The 24726-nt window shown below is 47.3% G+C and overlaps 1 protein-coding gene across 1 annotated transcript in view; it reads left to right on the top strand.

The window, feature by feature from the left end:
* LOC108680244 (reelin) overlaps positions 1-24726 on the top strand; it is a 79802-nt gene that overhangs the window by 14786 nt on the left and 40290 nt on the right. The window contains exons 12-36 of the mRNA XM_047879756.1: positions 186-294; positions 990-1192; positions 1765-1953; positions 2110-2221; positions 2328-2502; positions 3038-3137; positions 4212-4355; positions 4742-4927; positions 5185-5431; positions 5599-5768; positions 6044-6217; positions 9548-9806; positions 10002-10128; positions 10389-10488; positions 11451-11607; positions 13309-13519; positions 13822-13973; positions 17648-17688; positions 18141-18301; positions 20904-21010; positions 21398-21597; positions 21996-22157; positions 22549-22668; positions 23710-23939; positions 24358-24700. Of these exons, the coding sequence (XP_047735712.1) occupies positions 186-294; positions 990-1192; positions 1765-1953; positions 2110-2221; positions 2328-2502; positions 3038-3137; positions 4212-4355; positions 4742-4927; positions 5185-5431; positions 5599-5768; positions 6044-6217; positions 9548-9806; positions 10002-10128; positions 10389-10488; positions 11451-11607; positions 13309-13519; positions 13822-13973; positions 17648-17688; positions 18141-18301; positions 20904-21010; positions 21398-21597; positions 21996-22157; positions 22549-22668; positions 23710-23939; positions 24358-24700 (4179 nt within the window). The remainder of the gene's footprint in view (positions 1-185; positions 295-989; positions 1193-1764; positions 1954-2109; positions 2222-2327; positions 2503-3037; positions 3138-4211; positions 4356-4741; positions 4928-5184; positions 5432-5598; positions 5769-6043; positions 6218-9547; positions 9807-10001; positions 10129-10388; positions 10489-11450; positions 11608-13308; positions 13520-13821; positions 13974-17647; positions 17689-18140; positions 18302-20903; positions 21011-21397; positions 21598-21995; positions 22158-22548; positions 22669-23709; positions 23940-24357; positions 24701-24726) is intronic.

The following is a 24726-nucleotide window of genomic DNA, read 5'->3' as shown; positions in this document are numbered from 1 at the left end:
CTAACGACATTTCAGATTCGGCCGTGTCTACCCTGGGAAGCCGGTTAGAAGCCGGTATCAAATACGCTCGATGTATGACTTCATTTGCTTGTAATTGTAGAGCTTGTAAGTTCTATTTTACCTCAGATGATTTGATAGTTCAAGAATTTCCCGCATTTACACGTCGCTCACGCTGCCCCGCGCAGGCTGTGCGTGGAGCAGACGACGCTGGGCAGCGCCGGGGCCGCCGTGTGGTCCGTGGCGGCACTCACGCTACTCCCCCACTTGCCGTCCGCCCCAACCAAGTACTTCCAGGTGAGTTCAGTGATGACATACCATTGTATTGTGAGTAATGTAATGCGTAGTGATGTTATGTATACTGTGCTGCGTGGTGATGTTACTAGTACTGTGCTGTGTTGTGATGGTATGAAGTGTAATGCGTTACTAGTACTGTGCTGCGTGGTGATGGTACGTATGAAGTGTACTGTGTTACTAGTACTGTGCTTAGTGGTGATGGTATGATTAGTATGAAGTGTACTGTGTTACTAGTACTGTGCTGCATAAAGTACTTCCAGGTGAGTTCAGTGATGACATACCATTGTATTGTGAGTAATGTAATGCGTAGTGATGTTATGTGTACTGTGCTGCGTGGTGATGGTGTGAAGTGTACCGTGTTACTAGTACAGTGCTGGCATCAACGCTGCTGGCAAGGCTCAGTCCGACTCGAGTATTCTGTTAAATATTCAATGATTTAGTTTCATGAGTTCTAATGAAGCAAATAGACAACCTAGCAGAGCTAAAGCGCAGGGCACTGCATTATTATTTTCTTGAAAGCTATTATTTACATTTTCCTTATCATTGCTCTCTGTCCCATTTTTTGTTTGCATCCCAGACTCTAACTTTATGTATATTATGACTTTATTTGCACATCCTTCTCAAGTATTATACATATTTAGGTTGTCAATTGTCTCATCTTATCATCCCGCACATCTCTCCCCCCTCTCCCCCAGGCGCGTGTGAACCTTGGATGCTCTTCGCTGCCCCGCCCCCTCTACGGGCGCCGGCCGTACCAGGCGCCCGTGCTGATCGTCCTCGAGGGCTCCACTGACTACGGCCGCACGTGGACGCCCCTGCACCAACCCTGCCTTCCTGGGGCCTGTGATGGAGCCGTACAGAGCCTCACGGCCGTCGTAGGGCCTGCCTACGAGCAAGGGTGGGTCGAACGGGCCCAGTGGAGCTGTGCCCAAGCTATGGCGGGTAAGGCCTGATACAAATTTGACTCCGAGATTGCTTACGCCGCTGCAAATTTGCGTTACGTTAGCGCCAGTGAAGTGCCGAAAGGCGCCTTGGGCGCCATCATAAGGGCCTCACGTGGCGCTGAACGGACACTACAGGAGGACGCTCGCAGCCACGGCTGGTACGTACGGCAGTGGCTGCACTAACTGCTTCAAGTTGTGTGTGCACTAACCGCCCAGCAGAGGGCTTATCTCTCTCACAGGTGGTCGCCATGGTACTACCTCACTCCTCCTGCAGGTGGTCGCCACAGTATATGGTACTACCTCATTCCTCCTGCAGGTGGTCACCGCAATATATGGTACTACCTCACTCCTCCTGCAGGTGGTCGCCACAATATATGGTACTGCCTCATTCCTCCTGCAGGTGGTCGCCACAATATATGGTACTGCCTCATTCCTCCTGCAGGTGGTCGCCACAGTATATGGTACTACCTCATTCCTACTGCAGGTGGTCGCCACAATATATGGTACTACCTCACTCCTCCTGCAGGTGGTCGCTGGTGACGATGCCGCTGCCGTACGCCGTCCTCGGCCCCCACACGCGCCTCCGCCTCGCCCTCCACGACGACGCGTCGGGCCGCGTCAGCGCCGCCGCCTGGGCCATCGATGACATCTTCGTCGGCGCCTGTGACGGCGGCTGCGGGGGGCGTGGCCGCTGCCTGGCGACGGGTTCCTGCAGGTGGGTAGGGGCGGTGGGGTACCCGTTAGGTGGATGAGATGGCTGGCTCCTGTTGGTGACAGAAATATGGTCAATTGTTATGGCTACTGAAGGTTTCTTCTGCCCACGTACTTGTTGTCTGTACCCTCACTCCCGTCACCCGTACCCGCTCCTCAGATGTGAGTTCGGATACACGGGCCGACGCTGCGACGTCGCTGCCCTGGAGCGCCCGCCCTTCCTGGCCGAGCCCTTCACGGCACCCGTGCAGACGTCAGCAAACCTCGCCGAGGTGACCACCTGAGCTGGGGACGTTGACGGGGACGTTGACGGGGACGTTGACGGGGACATTGACGGGGACATCATTGTGGATATTAACGTCCACTTCTCTGTGGCAGTTGCATCCATGCAACATCTGCCTCCAAATCACCATCATTATTATTATAAAAGATGAAGACGTGCTTATTTTGGATGAGCAGCCTGGCGTGCGGCAGCTGGAAGTGGATGACATGGCTGCTGCTTCCCTGCACAGCATCCAGTTCCACATCACTATTGGTGGTGCTGGTGGTGGAGGTGCTGGAGGCTGTCTCTTATACACATCTAGNCGTCTCAGTCACTAGGTAGGTGTAGCTCGTCTCAGTCACTAGGTAGGTGTAGCTCGTCTCAGTCACTAGGTAGGTGTAGCTCGTCTCAGTTCAGTTTGTTCTCAGGTTATAACAAGTTCACGGATCGTTTCCTCTTCATTTTGGCATCTTAGAAATTGTTGATCTCTCATCAATCGGAACTGTTTGGGTGTGTGAAGGCGAAGTTGCCTGACTCGTTAAAGGTGCTTATACGCGAGGCAAATAGTTGCGTCGATTAGTTGAGTCGACCAGAGTTTTGCAGGCTGAGAGCCGAGGAGAGAGAGAGTTCTACCTACACGAGGAGAGAGAGAGTTGCCTATACACGAGGAGAGAGAGAAATAACCTGAGTTGCTCTGGGTGCACTGCAATAGCTAGTTGCCTCTGAAGACGAAAATTATCACAAATTTTAGTTGCGTCGACTTCTCGACGCAACTAATCGACGCAACTGTTCGCCTCGTGTATAAGCACCTTTATACCCTCAACAGGGATGAGTGAGGGCAGCGTCGTTGTTCAGTACTCCACCGACGGTGGTCTGGAGTGGGCATTGCTGCAGGAGCTCGTGCCAGACCTCTACCGCTCTCCCAGGTGGGACTGTGGCATCTATCTAAAAATATTTTATTGGCGTATCCTCTTGTTTCCTGTGGATTCGAAGCCCGTAATTGTTTGTTATCCTGCAGATGTGCAGCAGGTCATGATAGTTGTCTTGAAAAGTGATCGGTTTCTCTGGTCAGCGTCTCCATTATTGCCATCTGCTCCCGGCTGTTCTCGTGGGTGTTAACCATACCCACAAGCATATTCGCTCCGTTCCTTGTCTTACTGGTATTATTCCCCTCCATTTTCGTGATAATTATCACCGCAAATAGCATGCTCACCCCAACCTTGTGAGTGACATGCTCACCACTCCCACCACTCCACAAACAGGGTGATTTATGAAAACTCCCTGATTTAGAAGCTCAATGAAAAAAGAACTAGTGAAGATATCATTACAATGTAAATTTTATTGAAAAGATATTACCTTAAGTTAGAATAATTACTAATTATTAGTAATGAAAAGATATTACCTCAGTTTTAAAGTTGACATCGGACAAATGACGGCCCCCATTGTCAATGCACTCAGTTAGTCAATTTTTTAATTCCGTTCAACTCGCTGAAGCATATTGACTGGTATGTTTGCGATGGCTTGGCGTATGTTGTTCTACAAATGAGGTAGGGTTATGGGACAGGCCTTGCAAACAATTGATTCAAGATAACCGCATAAAAAATCACACGGAGCCAAATCGGGGAATCAGGCCGGCCAAAGAAGATCATCTCTCATGGAGATGAGACGTTCTGCAAAATGTTGTCTCATACCGAAACAACTCTGCAAAACGGCCTTTAGAAAAGTACGCTTTGATAGCCAACGCACGCTACTTACTTGACAACTGACTTGACAAGACACTAAACGTCATGACCTTGCCTTTCATAAGAAATTCTTTACATTTTTTTCCTACAACATCTGGCTTCTTGGCACAAAATACAAAACGGGAAGTATTCCTGTTACTCCTACTTGCATCTCCCTACCTTTTCCCCTTCTCCTTGTCCCCGCCCTTCCAACCAATTGTCTCTTCCACAACTCTCGTTATTTTATAAGTTTTTTTGGTTCTCTCCCTCCTCCGCCAGACTGTTCCGGTCGACCCTTCCCCCCGAGCTTGTGTCGGGGGGAGTCGTAAGGTGGCGCATCTGGCAGCCCCGCCACGGGGACGGGGACCAGTGGGCGCTGGACAACCTCCTCATCTCCCCCAGCCAGCACACCAACCTCCTCATGTCCGACGCCCCCGTCAGTTGCCTTCCATGCACCCAACAGTGGCACTAACTCCTATTTTTACTCATAATAATACAGAATATTATGAGATCCTAAAAATTATGAAGCGTCAAGCTTACTATAAAGTCTGTCTCTTATACACATCTAGATGTGTATAAGAGACAGCTCATGTGAGGGGTGGGGCACTCATGTGAGGGGTGGGACACTNCATGTGGGGGGCAGGACACTCATGTGGGGGGCAGGACACTCATGTGAGGGGCAGTACACTCATGTGAGGGGCTGGACACTCATGTGAGGGGCAGGACACTCATGTGAGGGACAGGACACTCATGTGAGGGGCAGGACACTCATATGAGGGCAGGACACTCATAACTCATCCCCTCGTCAGCCACGTGTCCCTGACGCTGCCACCGTCAGCACGGGGCGACAGCTGCAGGTTCAGGCTGTCGCAGCCACAACACTCGGGCGCTGACCAGGACATGTGGGCCGTGGATGACCTCACCGTCACATCCACCGCACTCGACTACATCCAGCTGCACTTCGACGACATCCACGCCGCGAATGACTCGCTTAGGTCTGCGCGTCTCACTAATTGTTCATCCATCGTTTAATCATTCATTGAATCGCCACGAATTTTTTCTGCAATCAATATTTCTGTTGCCTCAGTTTGAAATATTTTCGGTTGATATTATAGGTAATATCTAAGTCTGCTATCAAGTTTTTTTTTATATTATTTTTTTTCTTTGTCCTCGTATGGACAAACATGCCTTTGGAATATCATAATCACAAGAATTTTGTTATCTATTTCTGCATAAATTTGATGGCCCCCAGATTCCATCTGGGCTCACTGTCGTCTTCGTGTGGACGGAACGAAGTGCTCGTCTTCCCTACGAACTCCAACTCACTGCTGTCCACTTTCCCTGGAACGTCCACACCCCCCAGCAAGAAGAGGCTCCTCGAGACCAAGTCCCTGGCCGTAGGACCCTCCTTCATGATGCAGTTCCTCCTCATCATCGCCTGTGCAGGACCTAAGAGCGACCACCCGCTGGACCGGCGGGAGAATGGCGCTGAGAACGTGGTGCGTGATGCGTGTTGTGCGTGAGACGTGTTGTGCTTGCGACGTGTCGTGCGTGAGAGGTGTTGTCTAAAAAAATGTGTTGTAACTGTTATTATTCGTCGGCTGTATCTTGTTTATCGTGTAATCTGTAAGTCGTTAACTCTATCACCTTCAAGTACCTCCTGCAGGTGATGCTCGAGTACTCGCTGAACCACGGAGTGAGCTGGCAGCTGGTGCAACGTCCGTGCTCTCCTTCGACCGCAGGATGTAGCTCCCACTTCACCCGCGGTACCGTCTACCACTCCACCGAGTTTTCCCGCTGGGGGAGGGTGACCCTCCGCCTGCCCCGGCATACATGGTGGGTACCATCTACACACCACTAAGTTTTCCCGCTTCGGGAGTTTATTGACGTGTGCAAAAAGCTATAGCCGGCGCGACGATTCTCAACGAAAAATATTCAATTCTTAATTATATTTGGAAAATATCCTCACAACATGAGTGATGTTTTCACGGATGTTATGAGAGTTGAAAAATAAAGGTTGAGAAACGATCATTGCATAAATATGCAGCAAATAATGGTTCTTATAATCCGTTTTTGATGAGCAATGGATGAACTTGTCCCGTGTATTATAGGTCGCCTGTGACCCGTCTTCGGTTGCGGGAGGGCACTTTGGACGCTCAAGGGCAACCATCCTCTGAGGACCTGGGCGCGGGCACAGTCGAGTGGGCCGTAGACGACCTCTACATCGGCCATCGCTGCAACGGCTACTGCTCAGGGCACGGCCAGTGCACTCGTGACGGCTGCGTGTGCGTACATAGGACTACCTTTGCTATGATTGAGTTGGGAACGGTTTGGTTGGGAACTGTATCAGTATCTGTGATTATGTTATGCGATCGTGGTTGTGTCTAGTGGCTGCATGTGCTCTGTTGTTATACTTATATCGTCCTGGTTGTGTTTGATAGTGGGGCGGTTTGATCGTGGGGCTCTAGTTCTACGGTACCTACGGAGGGGGTTGGAGGATATCTAGTTCGGACCAGATGCCTTGGCTAGAAGTACCCAAGACTGACCCCAAAGTTAAATACCTTAATTTTATTTTGACCTCGTAGGTAATCTAGTTGTGTGAAAAGGTCCTGGCCAGGAAACTTGCACTTTATATGGAGGAGGCTGAAATTTGTAGTGTTACAAGACGGTTTTCGCACCTGCTGGTTACACATAGATCATCACGACCACATTGTGGGGGGGGAGGCCATCATCCCCCACTACTGGGGGAGGATGCCATCATCGACGTGGTATATCTGGAATTTTCTATAGGTTTTAACAAATCGACCACGAGATGCTATTAAGAACTTGTTAGTATTAGGAACTATAAAAAACACGGTGAAGCTCTGGCGGTTTGAGACTCAAAAGAGCGATGCATGAGTCAGAGTAAAATGCCTTCCCACAGCACGTGAAAAAAGCGAGTGTTGTGGTACTTGCCCAACCAAAACGCAGGAAAAAGACGCGATTGTTTATGGTTCTAGTATCGACGAAATGGAGAAGCAGAAGCGACTGATGTGAGCATTAGCCACGACATAACGCAAGAAGAGGCTGGGTTTAGGATGTGTTTGCTCCTACAACACGGAAGGTTAGGGTGAGAGGTGTGGGTACTAGCCACACCATAACACAGACAAAAGCCAAGGAGTGCGAGAAAAACACGACACGAGTGGACATGTGATGTGGGTTATGGCTACATCAAAACGTTGTCAGAAACTTTATTGGATAGAAACACTGCCTGCGCCTCTTGATTATGTCCGCTACTGCATTTCGTGCTCACGACTGGTTTAACCTTTTAGCGCCTAGCTGTACTAATCTGTCGTCTCTCATAAAGGCAATTTTTGATTATATTCGAAGCTCATTCGTCCAATTGGACAAATATATTGGCGGTAATTTCAAGCTTCGCTATGTCCAAGGCGAGGTTTTCGTCGCCTGTCTGTTTTTTTCAATGAATAAATTTCGGCAATGTGATATGGATGCAATGTAGTATGTAAATACCAAACCCCTTGTGAGTCGGTTAAGCTTGTAAGATTTGGGCACAAATACGGCAGGAGGTTACCAGCATCAGATATTTCTCTCTTATTCGAATTGCAACTTTTGCACTATCATCAAGATCGATAATATCAGTAAGAATGTCAGTTTTCAAGGAGTAACTCAAATAACGGACCTTTATGAACAAAACTCTATTCGTAATGGTCTGGTCTGTTGCCGATTTTACACACAGCAGAATTCTTACTGCTTGCTGGGTTTCATACCCGCATCTCGCTGCTCCAATCTTGCTATTCTGAAACATTCGTTTTCTTTGCCAATTTTGACCAGAACTGTCACAGGAAGCAGGGATTGAACCCTCACCTCAATGCAGCAATCCTAGTACTCGGAACTGTAAACACTCGGCCATTCTGCCCATGAGATAAGAGATAATTACCAGATAATATTGTCACGTATATATAGGTTTAATCCTTTGGCAACAAAATTAACGAGTTGAAGTTAGTAAAACATTACTCATTACGGCAAGATGCATAGCCCTATTTTATGGCACACCTGCAAAGAACCTTCAAATTGTAGCGCAGTAAAATGAGATAACGCTCATTTGTCTTTAAATAAAAGTCTTCACGCATAATTTAGTCTAATACATAACACTAAACTTAAGCACAGTAAACCAAAGAGCACCGTCTGTGCATATTCAGAACTATATATACCATGAGAGAAAATGCTTCACAAACCTTCCATCGCACGCGCAGCTATCTAGTCATCAGTGAACGAGACATAAGTGCTGATGAGGATTACAGACGGACAGGCCATCGAGAGCCTGCAAGGAGACTTGCGAGTTGACAATCTAGGTCCAGGCTCCAGCTGATAACATGCCATTCAACGGCACCAACGTTGAATTACCAAGGTACTGAGTTGGGGCGGAAGTCAGAATGCAGCAATACTATCTGGTATTAGCCGGCACCGAAATTGTTGTAGTGATTCATGCGTGATCACGGAATAATGATGAGCACTGAGGTCACGTCTGGTGACTCCATATACTAGCTGCAATAGATGATAAAGGCTGATGACAGACAGGGCGACCTCGCGGTCGATCAGAACCAGAGGTGCGGTGCAGATATACACTTGAAGGCATTTGTGATCCTTCTCCTTGAGTACTGCTGTCAACTTTGCACCCCGTTCACGGTGGGTGCCTTGCAGCCTTGCAATAGTTGAAAAGCGGTCCAGCGAACCTTCACGTCAAGGATCAGCGGGATGAGGGAGCTGGTCTTCTCCGGGGGAGGGTGAAGCGCCAGGGTCTGTATTCAGAGCAAATTTTAGAGGTATGTCATTCTGTACACACAAGAAAATTAGGCTCGATCGGGCTCATATCTTGAAAATTACATTTCACATTGAGAGGAGGCGGAGACTGTGCAAGTGTTAGACACCCCCTTCATGTAACCGAGCTGCTGTCAGAGTTCAGGGGGTTCGAGCAAGGATTTAATCTCCTGACGTGTTCGAGGCAGTTCAATGAACTAAGGCCGTTAAGTTCGCTCCTGAGACCTTCAGTAGACAACTGGATGGGTTCATCAGCACAATCCCAGATAGTCTGTTTCTGCATCACTACTATCAGCAAGAAGCAAGCAAAAGACATCTTGCATCAGCTTGTCTAAATGATGCCACGTAAGTCACGTAGTGTGTTAACTTCGGGAATTACGTTTTTTATTGCGCTTGAATTTTATTATTATCGCAATATCCCTAACTCAGCGACAATTTCCATCACTCACCTCAATATCCATACTCATCACAAAAACCTCACTAACTGACAAGGGATCCGGGCTCATCGACAATGCCCCTCACTCACCGAGAAAATCCCTCACTCATTGACAATATTCCTTATTCGCCACAATATCCCCACTCACCACAATATCCTTTACTCACCAGAATATCCCTCATTCACCACAATATCTTCCACTCACCACAATATCCCCAACTCACCACAATATCCCTCACTCACCACAATCTCCCCCTCTCACCACAATATCATTCACTCACCACAATTTCCCTCACTCATCTCAATATCCTTCACTCACCACAATATCCCTCACTCACCCACAATGTCCTCTCGCTCACAGTTGCGACCACAATTTCCACGGACTGTCGTGCATGCCTGTCCACAAGCTGCCCCGCTCCGTTGATGTAGAATTTGACGACGTCGTCACGCCGTCCATCTCGTCCCCTGACGTCCCTAAGAAGCAAGACGACCACTCGTCCATCCACCGCCCCAGTGATGACCTCACCCGCCATGGCCTAACCGTGGTGGGCGGCCACCTGGTGGCCGGTGGACAAGGATGTGGCTCCGTTGTGGCCGCCAACAGCCTCTACTTTGGCGCGGTGAGTACCCGACGTTGACGTTGTCTTTGGGGAAGTTGACGTTGACGGGGACATTGACGGGGACGTTGACGGGGACATTGAAGGAGACATTAACGAGGACGTTGACGGGGACGTTGACGGGGACATTGAAGGAGACATTAACGAGGACATCGGAACTGTTTGGGTGTGTGAAGGCGAAGTTGCTTTACCCGTTAGAGGTGCTTATACACGCGGCAAATAGTTGCGTCGACTACAGTTTTGCAGGCTGAGAGTCTGTACACGAGGAGAGTGTTTTCAGTACAATACGCCGGCGCCAGTGCGACTTTGGGAGTTATCGAGCAAGGTGTGTGCAAGGTAAAGGCAAGCGAGAGCTCGACAGATGTGTGCGCTACAGTGGGCAAGAGAGATCGAATCAGCTATACTCAGTATGAAGGCCGAGCCGCTACTGAGCATACTAGACTGTCAAGAAACAACCTGAGTGGCTCTGGGTGCACTGCAACAGCTAGTTGCCTCTGAAGACGTAAATCATCACACATTTTAGTTGCATTGACTAGTCGACGCAACTATTCGCCTCGTGTATAAGCACCTTTATACCCTCAACAGGGATGAGCGAGGGCAGCGTCGTGGTTCAGTACTCCACCGACGGTGGTCTAGAGTGGACGTTGCTGCAGGAGCTCGTGCCCGACCTCTACCGCTCCCCCAGGTGGGTCTGCGGCATCTGTCTCAAAATATTTTATTGGCTTATCCTTTTGTTTCCTGTGAATTCAAAGCACGTAATTGTTTGCTATCCTGCAGATATGCAGCAGGGTATGATAGTTGTCTTAAAAAGTGGTCGGTTATACTCTGGTCCGCGTCTCTATTATTGCCTTCTGCAAATCATTCATCCCGGCTGTTCTCGTTGGTGTTAACCATACCATACCCACAAGCATATTTGCTCCTTTCCATATCTTATTGCTATTATACGCTATTTCCCTCCTTCGTAATAATTATCACCACAACTAGCATGCTCACCTCCCCAACCTTGAAAGTAACACTCACCTCTCCCACCACTCCCCATACAGGGAGATTTACGGGAATTTCCTGATTTGAAAGCTCAACAAAAAAAGGAACTGGTAAATTATTAATGTCACTTATTTGCTTAAATCGCAAGTTGACTAAAAATTTAAAAGCAAAGAATAGTCCACAAAAATTCATATCTATATAGATATAGAAACGTTATAGAAAACGTTTGTCTCAATTCTCTGTTTAAAAATGTTAACGATCTTGTGTTTGGTTTAAACCGTAAATTTTTCAAATCTCTTTTAGAATTATCAGTTCTTAACTCGTTTTTCATATTTGCTGGCAAGTTTTATAGACAGATTGACGGTTTAGGCACTGTCTCTTATACACATCTAGNAATGCATAGTGGTAACTAAATAGGCAGGACACTAAACTTCATAAACTTGCTTTTCATATGAAATGTTTTTTGCTATTTTTCTACAACATCAGGCTGCTTGGCGCGAAGTACAAAACAAAAAGTTTCTGTGAATCATTCTGTACCTGGGTCACTCCTTCTACTTGCATCTCCCTTCCATTACCGAGGCTCATTCTCCCCGTCTTTCCACCCCACGTGTCTCTTTCACAACTCTCGTTATTTTATTTTTTCATTTTTCTTTTATCAACCAGATTGTTCCGGTCGACCCTTCCCCCCGAGCTTGTTTCGGGGGGAGTCGTAAGGTGGCGCATCTGGCAGCCCCGCCACGGGGACGGGGACCAGTGGGCGCTGGACAACCTCCTCATCTCCCCCAGCCAGCACACCAACCTCCTCATGTCCGACGCCCCCGTCAGTTGCCTTCCATGCACCCAACAGCAGCACTAACGCCTACTTTTACTTATTATACTGAACAACTTATAATTATACTGAACATTATGAGATCCTAAAAATTACGAAGCGTCAAGCTTACTTCAAAGTACCAATAATAAGTGATGAATGTTTCATAGAACTGTGTAGCCAAAAAAATTTGTCTTGACTCTTCAATTCCCTGCTAGTGCTTTCACTTTCATCGCTCAGCAATTGATTTAACTACCTGATGGTTGATGGAATTCTTCAACTCATCTCCCTGCAATCATCCAACACTCAGCAACAATCGGTCTTTACTCTGACCGATTAACCTAACGTTAGTTAGCCTGGCTCGAATGGCCTGGTCTGTTTATTGACACGTACGAGGTCTTTGTAAACTGGAACTGTGTAAAATGAACAGGCGAAAATAATAAGGGGTTGTGGAACACAATAAAAAGTTACACCAACATTTGAAGGGCGGGGCACTTACGAAGTATCACGACTAGGGTTCATCTGCGGGCTTTTACGAAGGAAGAAAGCAGTCACGCGACTGATATCGCACTTGCTTTGGCTTTCAACCGGCAATTTTCGGCAGCTCCTCCGGCGCAGCGCGTGTGGCTGTAGTTCTGATACAGAGGCGGGCGAGTAGTGCCCGAGTGTGGGTCTTGCACACGCGTCCCTTTAAAGTTCCTGAAGTCTGACTCTGCGCTTCTTCGAAGTGTTCTATCTTTTTGCGTTCCAGGTGCCGGTGGTCGTAGGAGTGTCGTTTGGTCTGTCAACAAGATGGACTATGACGTGGGTGCTCAGTTAGACACGAGAACTTCTTTGGTCTGGCTGGAGGATGGCAAAACGCTTCCGTGCGTTGTTATGATTGTTATCATGTGTATCTTTGACATCGTAGTTCGAGGACTTGACTATACCACAGTTGCCTCAATTCACCACGAGCGTGTTAGGTTGTTGCTGCTATTGGTTTTACCTCGTCCCAAGTCCTACTTTAATTCCTGGCGGTTGTAAAACATTGTCCCTCGCCTACGCGCTTCTCGCTGCGAGTGCTCGCTGGCTTCGTCAGAAGAAACCGACAGCGCTACATGCTACCTCGCCAAAAAATTCCCATCTTTCGAGTACGTCTATGTTTCATATCATCCACGTAGGCAACCCACGATAGTCACCAACTCTCGCTGTCTCCTAACCTCCCCAACTCCTTCCTCCTAACCTCACAACCTGTCCTATACAAGGCTATACTATTCATAATATTACGTAGCGAGCGAATCTCCTACGCATCGTTTAAATTAAAATTTCCCACCAGCAGCAGCACTGTCGCTTGTGGCCAAATTTGCCGTACGCACTACACAACCATTACTTCTATTGTTATTCCGTTAATGGAAAATTAACTTAGAAGTAGTTAGTTCCAGTGACATTAGATAGCATTATATATGAGTCGCACTTGCTGTCTTCTTATAATTGGATATTAATAAATCATTAATCACAGTATTACCATTTAGTAACATAATTGGAAGCCTGCAACATCATTTCTCTCAGTATTCATTTTATTTAACATCATTGGATGCTCGTAACATATTTTTTGGTAACTAACGCCTCTCTTCTAACGGACGAATTACCATCCGGCTACGAACTCTTCAGTTCAGTATGAACGTGTTCAGTCTGTAGTATGAACTCTGCTTGACAGCAGCTGTTGTGCTTTAGGAAAACGCATTGACGGAGTCACCGTGGCTGACGATCACTGGGCACCAGCTTCTGCCTTACTGCCCAGAGACTGAGCTGTCAGAGACAGACGCTGCGAGGATGAAGCTGCATGCGACAGCCGCTGCCAAAGCGAAGCTGTCAGAGGCAGACGCTACCTGGGCAGCAGGAGTTGCCAGTTTGTCTACCAACGCGACCTTTGGCGACCTAGTCGGTGAGTGCCGAGACCCACTGTAGCTCACGGATGTTTAACATTTCAGTACAACTCATTGGCCAATAAATCGGCTACGGAATGTAACGATGTCTTCTTTGGTAACAATTTTGAGAATTTTAGATTGAGTAAAGTTTTTAGTCCTCATATGTTTGTCTTCTTCTTGTAATTTTTATTATTTTCAAAATAAAGAGTGTCAACGCTGAGCTTTTCTCGCTGACAAGTTAGTGCCTCTGTAATAAATTTTTATTATTTTATAATTTCTCTTTATCGCATTCATTTCAGCGCCTGATTTTCCGTAGCAGAATATGACGCGAAAAAAAGCAGCGAAGGTCTCTTGGGCGAGGAGACGCCCTCTGGACGGGAGATGTCCTTTGTGATGAACGGCCCTGAGCTGGTGAGGGAAGCCGCCACCAGACCCCTCAACTTGTCCGAGGGAGACGTCATCTACTTCATGGTGAGTGCTGCAAATGTCACTAGTGCTACCGTTATCAGATCACCATACCGAGAACATAATACATCGACATGTATTGTGTGAGTGTGCTGTGCCATGAGGAAAGTGACGGCAAAACTGGAGGCGTGACAGTGTCCATTAAAGAAGGATCGAGGAATGACAATACGAGACGAAGAGAGGGCTATTGAGAGGCCTAATGAGAGGCCTAATAAGCGGCTCTGGTGTACCAAACATTGCCCACAACATCGGCGTAGGCGAAAAACGTATCATTTAAGTAATAATATTTTTTGATAAGAGAGAAAGTTTTGGGCCCCGATGATTGCTATTGCTTGTCGGATTATATGATTGCTGCTGTTTCCCCAATGATTGGCATTGTTTCTCCAGTGATTGTTATTGCTTCCCGAAGATTGCCATTACTTATACAGTGATTGCTCCGATGCCGACCTCTGCTAGAGTGGTGCGAGTGGGCTGAGTAGGGTGAGTGGGCTCTGTGAAACATCGTCTCAAGTAACACACACAAGTTGCGGCAATGCAAATTAAAATTCACTTCCTACAGCCAACATAGAAAAAAACACTGCTTCAGTTGTCAAGAAGTGCAGAAGCTGAAAATTGTCGTTGATGCTGCTGAATGTGATATTCCTCTGATAACGAACTGCAACTCTGTGTTGATTAGCCCAGAGGAAAAAATATTACCTTCATCAGGTCGTCGAACATCATCATCAGCAATTTCCTGGTTCAAAGAAATCTTTTATTGATAGACTTTTCAGTGACTAAACAACTGTACTTTATTCAGTGACAGTCGTGCACCGTAGCATTTCGGTGGTGTATTACATTGAATAATATTTAGTTTACTTACACTGTTAAGCATTTCATTGAAACCGTTACCGTAATTGATTTAGGCTTCATTTGTAGAAACTCGACATTCATTGTGCATCTAGTAAACGGAGTTGGATTATTAAAATTTTTGGTTTATGCACTCTGCCTATATAGTTGAACGAATCTGGGCCATGAGACCAGTAAAAATCCATTTTTTTGGTTGGCATCAGAAAGTTGTGGATTCACCTGGATAGTCCATAGTCTAGGACTAGTGAATCCACCATTCACCTGGATAGTCCTGGTGTGTGGGGATAAGTCCATAAGGAAGTTGTGGATTCACCTATACAGGCTTTCTCCTACCTGCAATAGTCTTAGCTTTCTGATTAGTATTCTATGGTCAACTTTATTAAAAGCTTTTGCAAAGTTCAAGAAAAACCCGGCAGCGTCAGCTTCCTCCTCCATGCAGTAGGGCTACAAGGAGGAATGGTCGTGTTCCACTAACTACGACGAACAGGAGCGATCTCGCGGAAAACCGTGTTGTACATTATTGTACACTGTACAGTAAAACCTCTTCGCATACACTGAACCAGTCTCTTTGCCACTACCTTCTCAAACACCTTGATCACGTGTGAGGTCAAGGTCACTGGACTGTAATTTTCAGGTTTGTCTTTCGGATCTCATTTGTGAATTGGTGTAACCAGTCCCACTTTGAGGCCCTTGGGTATAATTCCCTCCATCAACGAGGCTTTCCAGAGCATTGTGAGCGGAACCTAAATTCAGTGCTCCAACACTCTTCTTCAGTAGCATAGCTGGAACTCCATCGGGTCCTGTGAACTGAAAACGTCGACAGTACTTTGATGTTTTTTATTCGTGTCTTCCCCCACCAGACAGATTACGTTGAATTGTACAGGAAATAGATTTAATTTGTTGCTGTATATATTATTTACAAAATGCAATGTATTAGGTTTAGGATTTTGGTTGATCATTTTCAGTTTTCAATTACTTTAGCCGTGACCTCCAGCAGCAGGGTGTTTTATTTATCATTGTATCTCGTGATCTTGCGGTGGAGGTTCGTTAATCGACAGCTCTGTGATTTTATTTGTGATTGTTCAATTTTAAAGTGAATCGTTTCGGGTTATATTGATTAATTTTGTGTGTTAATTTGTTATCATATGTTCATATACTTCGGTTAGGTATTTCAAGTGTCATTTTTGTTCTTTCTAACGAAGGCCTAGATTTTTGGACTTGAATCTTATGGATTATATTGGAAGTGGATTGAAACGCACGGTTATGGTTAGATTCTTATGGTTAGGCTTGTTAATAGTATTAGGGTTGTAGGTTGTTAGGATGTCAGGTTTATTGTTGGTCTTTCTATTCATTCGTCGTTACTTATATTCATTTAAACCCTGCTTATTCATTCAAAAATTCGTGGTTTATGAAGTATTGGGTGAGGAACGATCACGTGCATTGTGGAACTCTTGTTCGTTAATAGATTGGAAGCTCTCCAACAGAATTAACGTTGAATTACACGTTTCCCTCGGTTGAATCACGTTAATTTATTGTTTTTTAATGTCATTAGCTTTGTGAACGTTCCAAAGTCAATGTTCTACAACCCGTTGCTAACCACTGATTCAAACTGCGCTCCCAGTAACTCTCGTATCATGCCCTGGTCATCTCCAACAAGGACATCGTTATCCTTCAGCAAGCCCACGGGTGCCTTGAACTAGGCGTTTTCAAATAGAATATACTTTGGGTTCACTTTGATGACCACAATCGCTGGTTCATGGTTGAACTATATAAGGTTGACCCACCAGAACATCCACCTTTCAGTTCAGCTTTTTTATTACGTCACGTAGATCGAGAAACGTAAACAAACCCGTCATTCCCATGACGGATTGGTCGATTGGTTTGATCGCGTTTCGGTGATTGGTTAATGCCTATGACGTCACTGAGATCAGTGATGTCACAGGCGAACAACAAGCTCCATCCGCGAAAATGGGCTTCTCATGGGTCAACCTTATACTAGTTCAACCATGCACTGGTTCCTCGGCAGCTTGTGCTTCCGTCCTGTGTTAAAGTCCCGCAACCTTCGCTCAGCTGCCTTTTGGAGCTCTACTAGTCTCAGTCTCTGTCTCCTCAAATCACAAGATGATTCGGCAATTTGTTTATTTAATCGCGTGCGTTTTCTCACGATAATTTTTGGTTTCTCGAAATACTATGAACTTTAGGGCCCATTCTTTTCGGGGTTTATGACTGACACACACCTGCACTGTCCCTTTCAGAGTGTGTAAATTTCATCAGCAATTAATTCTCACATGAAACTATGCACCCCAATAAATTACTGGGGAGTTCATTCGGAATTGCATCCTTGCCTGTTCTTTGAAGACGGAAATTGAGCACTGCCAGTCTCTTATAGTCTTGGGCTCAGTTCCAATTGTCTTTTCCACCAACACCAAACGGCGGTTGGACAGCGAAGTATCCTCAATCCGAACGTCATTCACCATTCCTTCATTGTTAGTAAAGAAGACATCGAGAATATCGCGTTTCCTTGTTAGCTGCCGCGCATGTTCCGCCGAAAACTGCAACAGTTTAGCATCCCGACTTCTTTCGAGGAACCCAGCCTGGCAGCCTCTAACTAGTCTGATCACGTCCGACGAATACGAGAGAGATAAAAGTTTGTCCCATCGTCAGATCGGGATAGGATCTTCCAGTCTATAGCCTCCTTGATCTCCACCTCCTTGAGGTCTTGTTGAAATAATCTGATAGGCAATCAGGTGGTCCATGGACTTGGGTTACGCAGAGGTCGACTTGTTTGTTGTGGAGCCATCGGAGATCGAACTCCTCATACGTACTCAATACAGGGTGAGCGGGCTGAGTGGGATAAGGAAGAAGAGTGGGTTAGGTGGGGTGAAAGGATTGAATGAGATTTGTGGGATGAGCAAGCTAAGTGGAGTGAGTGGGGTGAGTAGAGTGAACGGGGATGTGTGGGGTAAGTGGGGGGATGAGATTGCAGTGTGTTCGGGCGGTGGTCTGGCGTTGCTCAGTGAGAACAGCGCTGGAGATTTTCCTCCCGAATTAGTTGACATTTCTTTGTGACTTATGACCCCTGAGGCTAGTGAGGGGTGAATCACTGTGATGGAGGGACATGAGAGTGCCGTTAGGATATGGTTGCGCTATGTTACCTTACCTTCAAGGTTACTCTACCATATATGGTTGCACTGCTCTGCCAAATACTGTTGTACTACCTTACCTTTAAGGCTGCACCATCATAAATGCTTGAATTACCCTCCCTTAAAAGGTTCCACTGTCATATATGGTTGCACTGCTAAGGGTTGAACTTCCCCTCCTCCCCAGGCCGGTGGAGCTGAGGTGGCGTCAGGACAACCCCACGGGGGGCAACACGGGGGAGTTTGCTCTGCGGGGGGTGTACGTGGGGGCGCCGTGCCCCCGACACTGTAGCGGCCACGGCCAGTGTCACCCAGGGGGGCGGTGTGTGTGTCAGGCCGGCTACACTGGTCAGTGATACCATCACTATCACCACTATCATCACCATCATCACTATTATCATCACCATCATCATCCCTTTGCTGGGGGCATATTGTGAGGAAGGCGTTGTCAGGCGTGCTTGCATTCAACGCAAGTGGCGCTCTTGTTTGTTGTGAGGTAAGCTTATTTTTTGTTGAGGCGTGCAGCTGTGGAACAACACCTGCACGCCTTGTAATTGTGATAACATCGCTACATGTTGTGCAGATGTATGGTGATGTGTTGTGTAGAACAGGGGTCTCCAAACTTTTTTCACCAAGGGCCAAGATCAAGCTTATACTGAAACCTTCGCGGGCCGGAGAAGTTCGTGGACGGAGGGGAGTGCAGCACAAATTACGAATAAAACGCGATAGTCAAAATTAGCGCACGAACAACTATTTTATTCTGCACTTCGTCTTACGAAACAACTGTACACTATTTTTCATCGCTTATTCTTCGCTTAATCTTAAATCCTTTTCATTAATTAATTGGCGTGATATGCACGGCTCCTATATACAGAGGGGACATAATAATTATGGCTGTAATTATTAGAGAGTAATCTTAAAAAATATTCAACGTGAAACAGCATTAATGAGAGGCATGGAATTATTTCTTTTCATACAAAATCCCATTGAGTTCAGGATCAAAATTACCTCTTCCTATCATCAGAATGGATTGTAAATGTTCGTCGGATAAGGCTGCCCTGTAGCTAGACTTGACATACTTCATCTTAGAAAATGTTTGTTCACAAAAATAGGTTGTGCCATAACCGGAAATAGAATCACAAGTAAAGGCTTGTAGATGAGCAGATTCATCGCTTGGCGGACACTCGTAAAGTCGATCAGTTTACCTTCTCTGAATCTGTCCTTCAACGCGTCATTGGCTTGCGGATCAATTACTTCCAATTGAAGTTCAGACGGCAAATCTTGAATGGCACAATCAAATAGATTTTGGAAAATTTTTAATTGCTGCAGTTGCAAAACGTTCTTCAGATTGCTGTTTCAGATTGCAAATAATGCCTTCTGAAAATCTTCTTGCGAACGAAGATTGAGTTTCTCTCTCAAACTTTTCACAACATGGAAAGTGTTTGAAACAGTTCTTCATCAACTGGGTCTAAAACAAAATAAAGTAACTTATGTCGAAACGCCTTCACTTGGGTATACATGTCGCAAATGAGAGCTGTTTTGCCCTGCAATTTCCAATGAGTAGAGGCTGGGGTCGATTGTTTTCATTCCGAAAAATTTCAATTTCTGCTCGGAGTTAAAAAAATCGTGACAACACCTTGCCACAGGTAAGCAAGTTCCATCACAGAAGATAAATCCATATATTGGCCACACAGTGCCTGCTGGTGAAAAATGCAGTGAAAAACCAAACGCTTGGGACAGCCGCTATTGCAGCAGCTTTGTAAATTTGCCAAACTAACCCTTTTCCAGAGCCGCACATGTTTCTTCCATCATCGGTTGTGACGCACTTGAACAGTTTCCACTCCAGGCCGTAATGCAGGAGAGATTTCTCGACTTCTTCGAAAATTTTCTCGTCTGTTGTTGTACCATGCATTTCGTGCACAGCGGCCAACTCTTCAATCACTTCAAAATCTTTGCTGCACCCCATGAACAAACAGCAACTGCGAGGTAGAAGTGACATCAGTTGATTCATCAAGCGCGAGAGAAAAGTACTTGAATTATCTGGCTTTTTCTTCGAGTTGAAACCGTATATTTATTCCAATATCTTCTACTCGACAGGCAACTGTATTTGCCAAAGGGCTTATGGTTTAAGCAAGTCTACTTTTTCCTGACAGAGTTTGTTGGCTGCTTCAATGATGCATAATTCAATTAACTCACCATCGGCAAAGGGCTTTCATCGCTTTGACAAAAGATGACACACGGTAACTTGATCTTGTTGCAGCTTCATTCTCGGCGTTCTTTTTCTCGAACAAAAATTATTGCGCTGCCAAGTTGTGTCTCGTCGCTTTCAGCTTGTCTGTGCAAAGCTTTCCTCTGAGTTATGAATAGTTTGATGAGTGTTTTGCATCATAATGTCTCCGAATGTTGCACTCTTTCAGCTCTGCCAAACTATCGTTGCATATTAACCATAATGCTCTGTTGCCAACTTATCAGACTCGATAAAAAAGTAGTATGCACCCCTTTTTTCCTTGAATTCACGGCATTCGGAGTCCACATTTCTCTTCTTCCCTGTTCCTGACATTACATGTCACATGAAAAACTTCCAAACTTGGGTTAACACTGGCAAGCAGACCAGGACGATAATGTTTTCCTCAATCAAAGGGTCTTGGGTGGTTCATGGCAACGTTTGTAAATATTTTATCAAATTTTAGAGACACCAGTCACGCATTTTTCCTGTTTCTTAGTTCATGCGTAAGCGTAACCAGAAATAAACGCCACGCTCGACTTCTGCACACATTATGTTGAAATATGAGATATCCTCGGCGTGCAGGATGGAACCTAGCCGAGGGCCGGATCCGGCCCGCGGGCCGTAGTTTGGAGACCCCTGGTGTAGATCATGCTATATGCAATAGCTGCCACACCATACGCATCACAGCTGGCGACGGAGACCGACTCTTATTGTGCTGTGCAGGCACGACGTGTGAGCGCGGCCCCCGCCCTCGCCCCGCCTTCCTGAGGGACGACCCCACGGCCTACGCTGCGGGGGGACCGGGGGGACCTCCTGCATGGGGGGCCTGGGTGTGTTGGGGCTGGGGTGCTGGGGCCTGGGTGTGTTGGGGCTGAGGTGCTAGGACCTGGGTGTGTCGGGGCTGAGGTGCTGGGGCCTGGGTGTGTTGGGGCTGAGGTGCTGGGGCCTGGGTGTGTTGGAGCTGAGGTGCTAGGACCTGGGTGTGTGGGGGCAGGGGCTGAGGTGCTGGGGCCTGGGTGTGTTGGGGCTGAGGTGCTGGGACCTGGGTGTGTTGGAGCTGAGGTGCTAGGACCTGGGTGTGTTGGGGCTGAGGTGCTGGGGCCTGGGTGTGTTGGGGCTGAGGTGCTGGGGCCTGGGTGTGTGGGGGCTGAGGTGCTGGGGCCTGGGTGTGTTGGGGCTGGGGTTCTAAACTGGGCGCGGTCTCCCGCTCTGAGCAGGGATCCAGAGCTGAGGGAGGAGGTGGGGAAGCAGGGGGCATAGTACGAGGGCCAGAGGACACCCCCTGGCGTCGTCTCATGGGGGCCAGCGTCGTGAGGGAGGCGTGCTCCCCCAGCAACCTGGACGCGCCCCTGCTGCTCTTCGCAGGCGACTCCCCCAGACTCGCCGAGCTCAAGGAAGTGGACACCCGCCGCATCAAGTCAGTTCTGGTGGACCTGGGGGAATGTGGGTGCTAACACAATTGTAACGCGGAGTGTCTGCTGTTGATGTTGTCACAACTGTAACGCGGCCGAGTCTACCAACCACCCATCCAGTGGTTAGCTATAGCTGCTGAATGACGAAAGTGATTGGGGGAGTGAATCATGAGCGCCACTACCCTCATTACCTCGCTACCCCCACTACTCTCATTACCTTCACTACCCTCATTTTCCGCACTACCCTCACTACACTTACTTTCCGCACTACCCTCACTGCTCCTACTACCCCACTACCCTCACTAGCCTCTTTACCGTCAATGCCTCACTACTCCCACAACACGCACTACCATAACTACTCTCACTGCTCCTTCTACCCTCACTTCCCCTCGCTGCTCTCCAGGTCTCTGGAGTTCTTCCTGCAGATAGGGGGAGGAGGCTCCCCCCATAGCCTGTGTCGGGAGGGCGTGTCGCCTCGGGACGACGTCCTCGTACAGGCGTCTACTGACGGGGGGCTGCACTGGCAAACCCTCGCTTTGGTTGAACCCCATATGACCTTCAACAGGTGAACCCTAGCGACAGTAGAACCTCACTTAACCTCCAACAGGTGAACCCTCGCAACGGTTAAAACACAATCGTAACGCGGGAGGTGAGCCCTGGCGCGCAATAGGTGAGCCCTAGCGATGGTTGAACCCCACATGACCCTCAAAAAGTGAACCCTAGTGCTGGTAGAACCCTCCGTAATGGTTGCCCAAAACATGACCCTGAACAGGCAACCGTCTGTCTCGTTGATCCTACAACGGACCTCGTGGAGGGCTTCAACTCCCGCGTGCTAGGAAGCCCTCATGTGCCGAAGAGAATGTCTGTTTTATCTCCTAAAAATAAGTGTTGTGATAAATGAAATCTTGATCAAACCTCTAACAAACTTTGATTTGAGGATATTTACCTTCTTTCAGAAGTCGTCCGTTTTCCATTGATCTGCCTGAATTCGCGCGGTCGCACCAGACATCGGTGCGGTGGTGGCAGCCCGACGCCCTCACTATGACCGCCACCACCACGCTCACCGAGACCGACAGGTGCTCTATAGGCTTCCAAGTCGGTGCCTTGCTTCGATCAATTCAGTGACAACGGTCAAGGCCGTCGATACCTTACAAAATGATTCTTAAGGATAAAGTCGGTATTGTTGCTGAGGATAAAGTCAGTGTGGTTCCAGAGGATGAAGTCGGTATGGTTCCTGAGCATAAAGTCGGTGTGGTTCTTGAGGTTTCAAGTTGGTGTGGTTCCTGAAGATAAATTCGGTATGGTTCCTGAAGATAAATTCGGTGTGTTTCTGAAGATAATGTTGGTATGGTACCTGAGGATAAAGTCGGTGTGGTTCTTGATGATAAAGTCGGTATGGTTCCTAAAGAGAAAGTCAGTGTGGTTCCAGAGGGTGAAGTCGGTATGGTTCCTGAGGATAAAGTCAGTGTGGTTCCAGAGGATGAAGTCGGTATGGTTCCTGAGGATAAAGTCAGTGTGGTTCCAGAGGATGAAGTCGGTATTGTTCCTGAGGATAAAGTCGGTATGGCCCCTCATGATAAAGTCGGTGTGGTTCCTGAGGATAAAGTTGGTGTTGTCTCATTGCTGTTTGTTCTGGTCGCGGTTGTCAAAGAGAATTGAGCCGAAACTCTCCGGTCTGGCGGGGCATTCGATGCGGGTTTCAATAATGATAACGAGTTGATTTGGATTTATTTGGTGCGAGTCATCTTTGGATGGATTATATTTGTCTGTTTGCTGGCGTGTTTGACGATTTCGGCTTTTGTATTTTGTTGGTTTTATATGTCTGATAAGGTTTTCTGTTTGTTGAGAATAATCATTTTCTGTCAGAGCAGTTGGCGACATGTGTTCTGTGGTAGAGGCTGCAATTCTCACATTTCTGATATTCAGGACCGATTGATGTAAAATGGCACATATATTAGCAAAAACAGTGAGAGGATAGAGTTGCAAGGCCAGTTGCAAGATTTTAGTGGATCGGTTTTACTTTTATAAAACGCGGCTTGATCCAAACATTGGGCTCAAAGTTCGGTACTAAAACTAAGCAGCAATCACGAAGGAAGTGACCAAGTTTTTCACTGCAGTGGCAGTTCGTCCAGCAATGCGCGCGCAGAATGGCAGCTGGAGGGAGTGCAGCTACTGGCCAATGACACGCTGCCCTACAGCCTCTCGGGCAACCGCGGTGCTCCTTACGGTTCAGCAGCGGCGGGTGGTGAACCGCAAACTTCCGAAACCTGGTTCTGGCTCCGCGGGGGCCGGGAACAACGAAGCAGCTGTCATCAGAACGAAACTCTCGTTGTTTTTGACGGCAGTTGTGAGTTTCGTACAAAATTAACGCCCTGTTACGCAGAATTACTGCGGATTTATTTTTCTGTGAGCTTATCTGTCGTAAACTTGTAACTTTCTTCAAATTTTAGCCTTAAGAGAGCCGTAATTTTACGGCGTAAACGAGTTATAGTTTAAAATAATTCATTATAAATTAATTTTCCAGTCAATCTTGATAATACTGACTAGTAAAGGCCTTTGAAGCGGATATGCTATCCCACATTCTTCATCTCATTGATTGTCATGGCAACGAATATTTCCTTATGCCAACGAATGTTTCCGTTGCGGAGAAATAAGGCTGTTCAAGGGAAGTATATCCTGTGTCAACTTCATCGACAATTTTGTTGGTCTTATCTTAACTGAACTCTGGTGCTGAGCCTCAAACTGTTGGCGCTCACATCCACCAGATCCACATTTCGCGGAGACCTGGGACGTGGAAGCCACTGAAGCCACGATGATCCAGTTCGACCTCTACGGCCCCTGTCCCCCCACCCCACCCCCCTCCAAATCCCCCCGCCTATCCCCTGCCGTGTCCGAACCCATGCTCGGAGATTCTCCGGCCATCTCTGTGGCGGTGGAGTACTCCACTGACTCGGGCAACAGCTGGTCGCTGGTCCGTGAAGTGTGCGCGCCACCTGACACCACCTGCGCCAGCTACGACCACGCCAGCGTCTTCGAGGTGCCAGGAGAGACCACGGCGCTGCCACGGCACCGACGCCGCGCCACCGTCGAGATGCCGCGTGAGGCAGCGTGAGTCCCGGGGGGGGAGGAAGTAC

Source organism: Hyalella azteca, unplaced genomic scaffold (assembly GCF_000764305.2).
Source record: "Hyalella azteca isolate HAZT.00-mixed unplaced genomic scaffold, Hazt_2.0.2 contig3755, whole genome shotgun sequence".
NCBI lineage: Eukaryota > Metazoa > Arthropoda > Malacostraca > Amphipoda > Hyalellidae > Hyalella > Hyalella azteca.
This window is presented reverse-complemented; position numbering and strand designations above follow the sequence as displayed.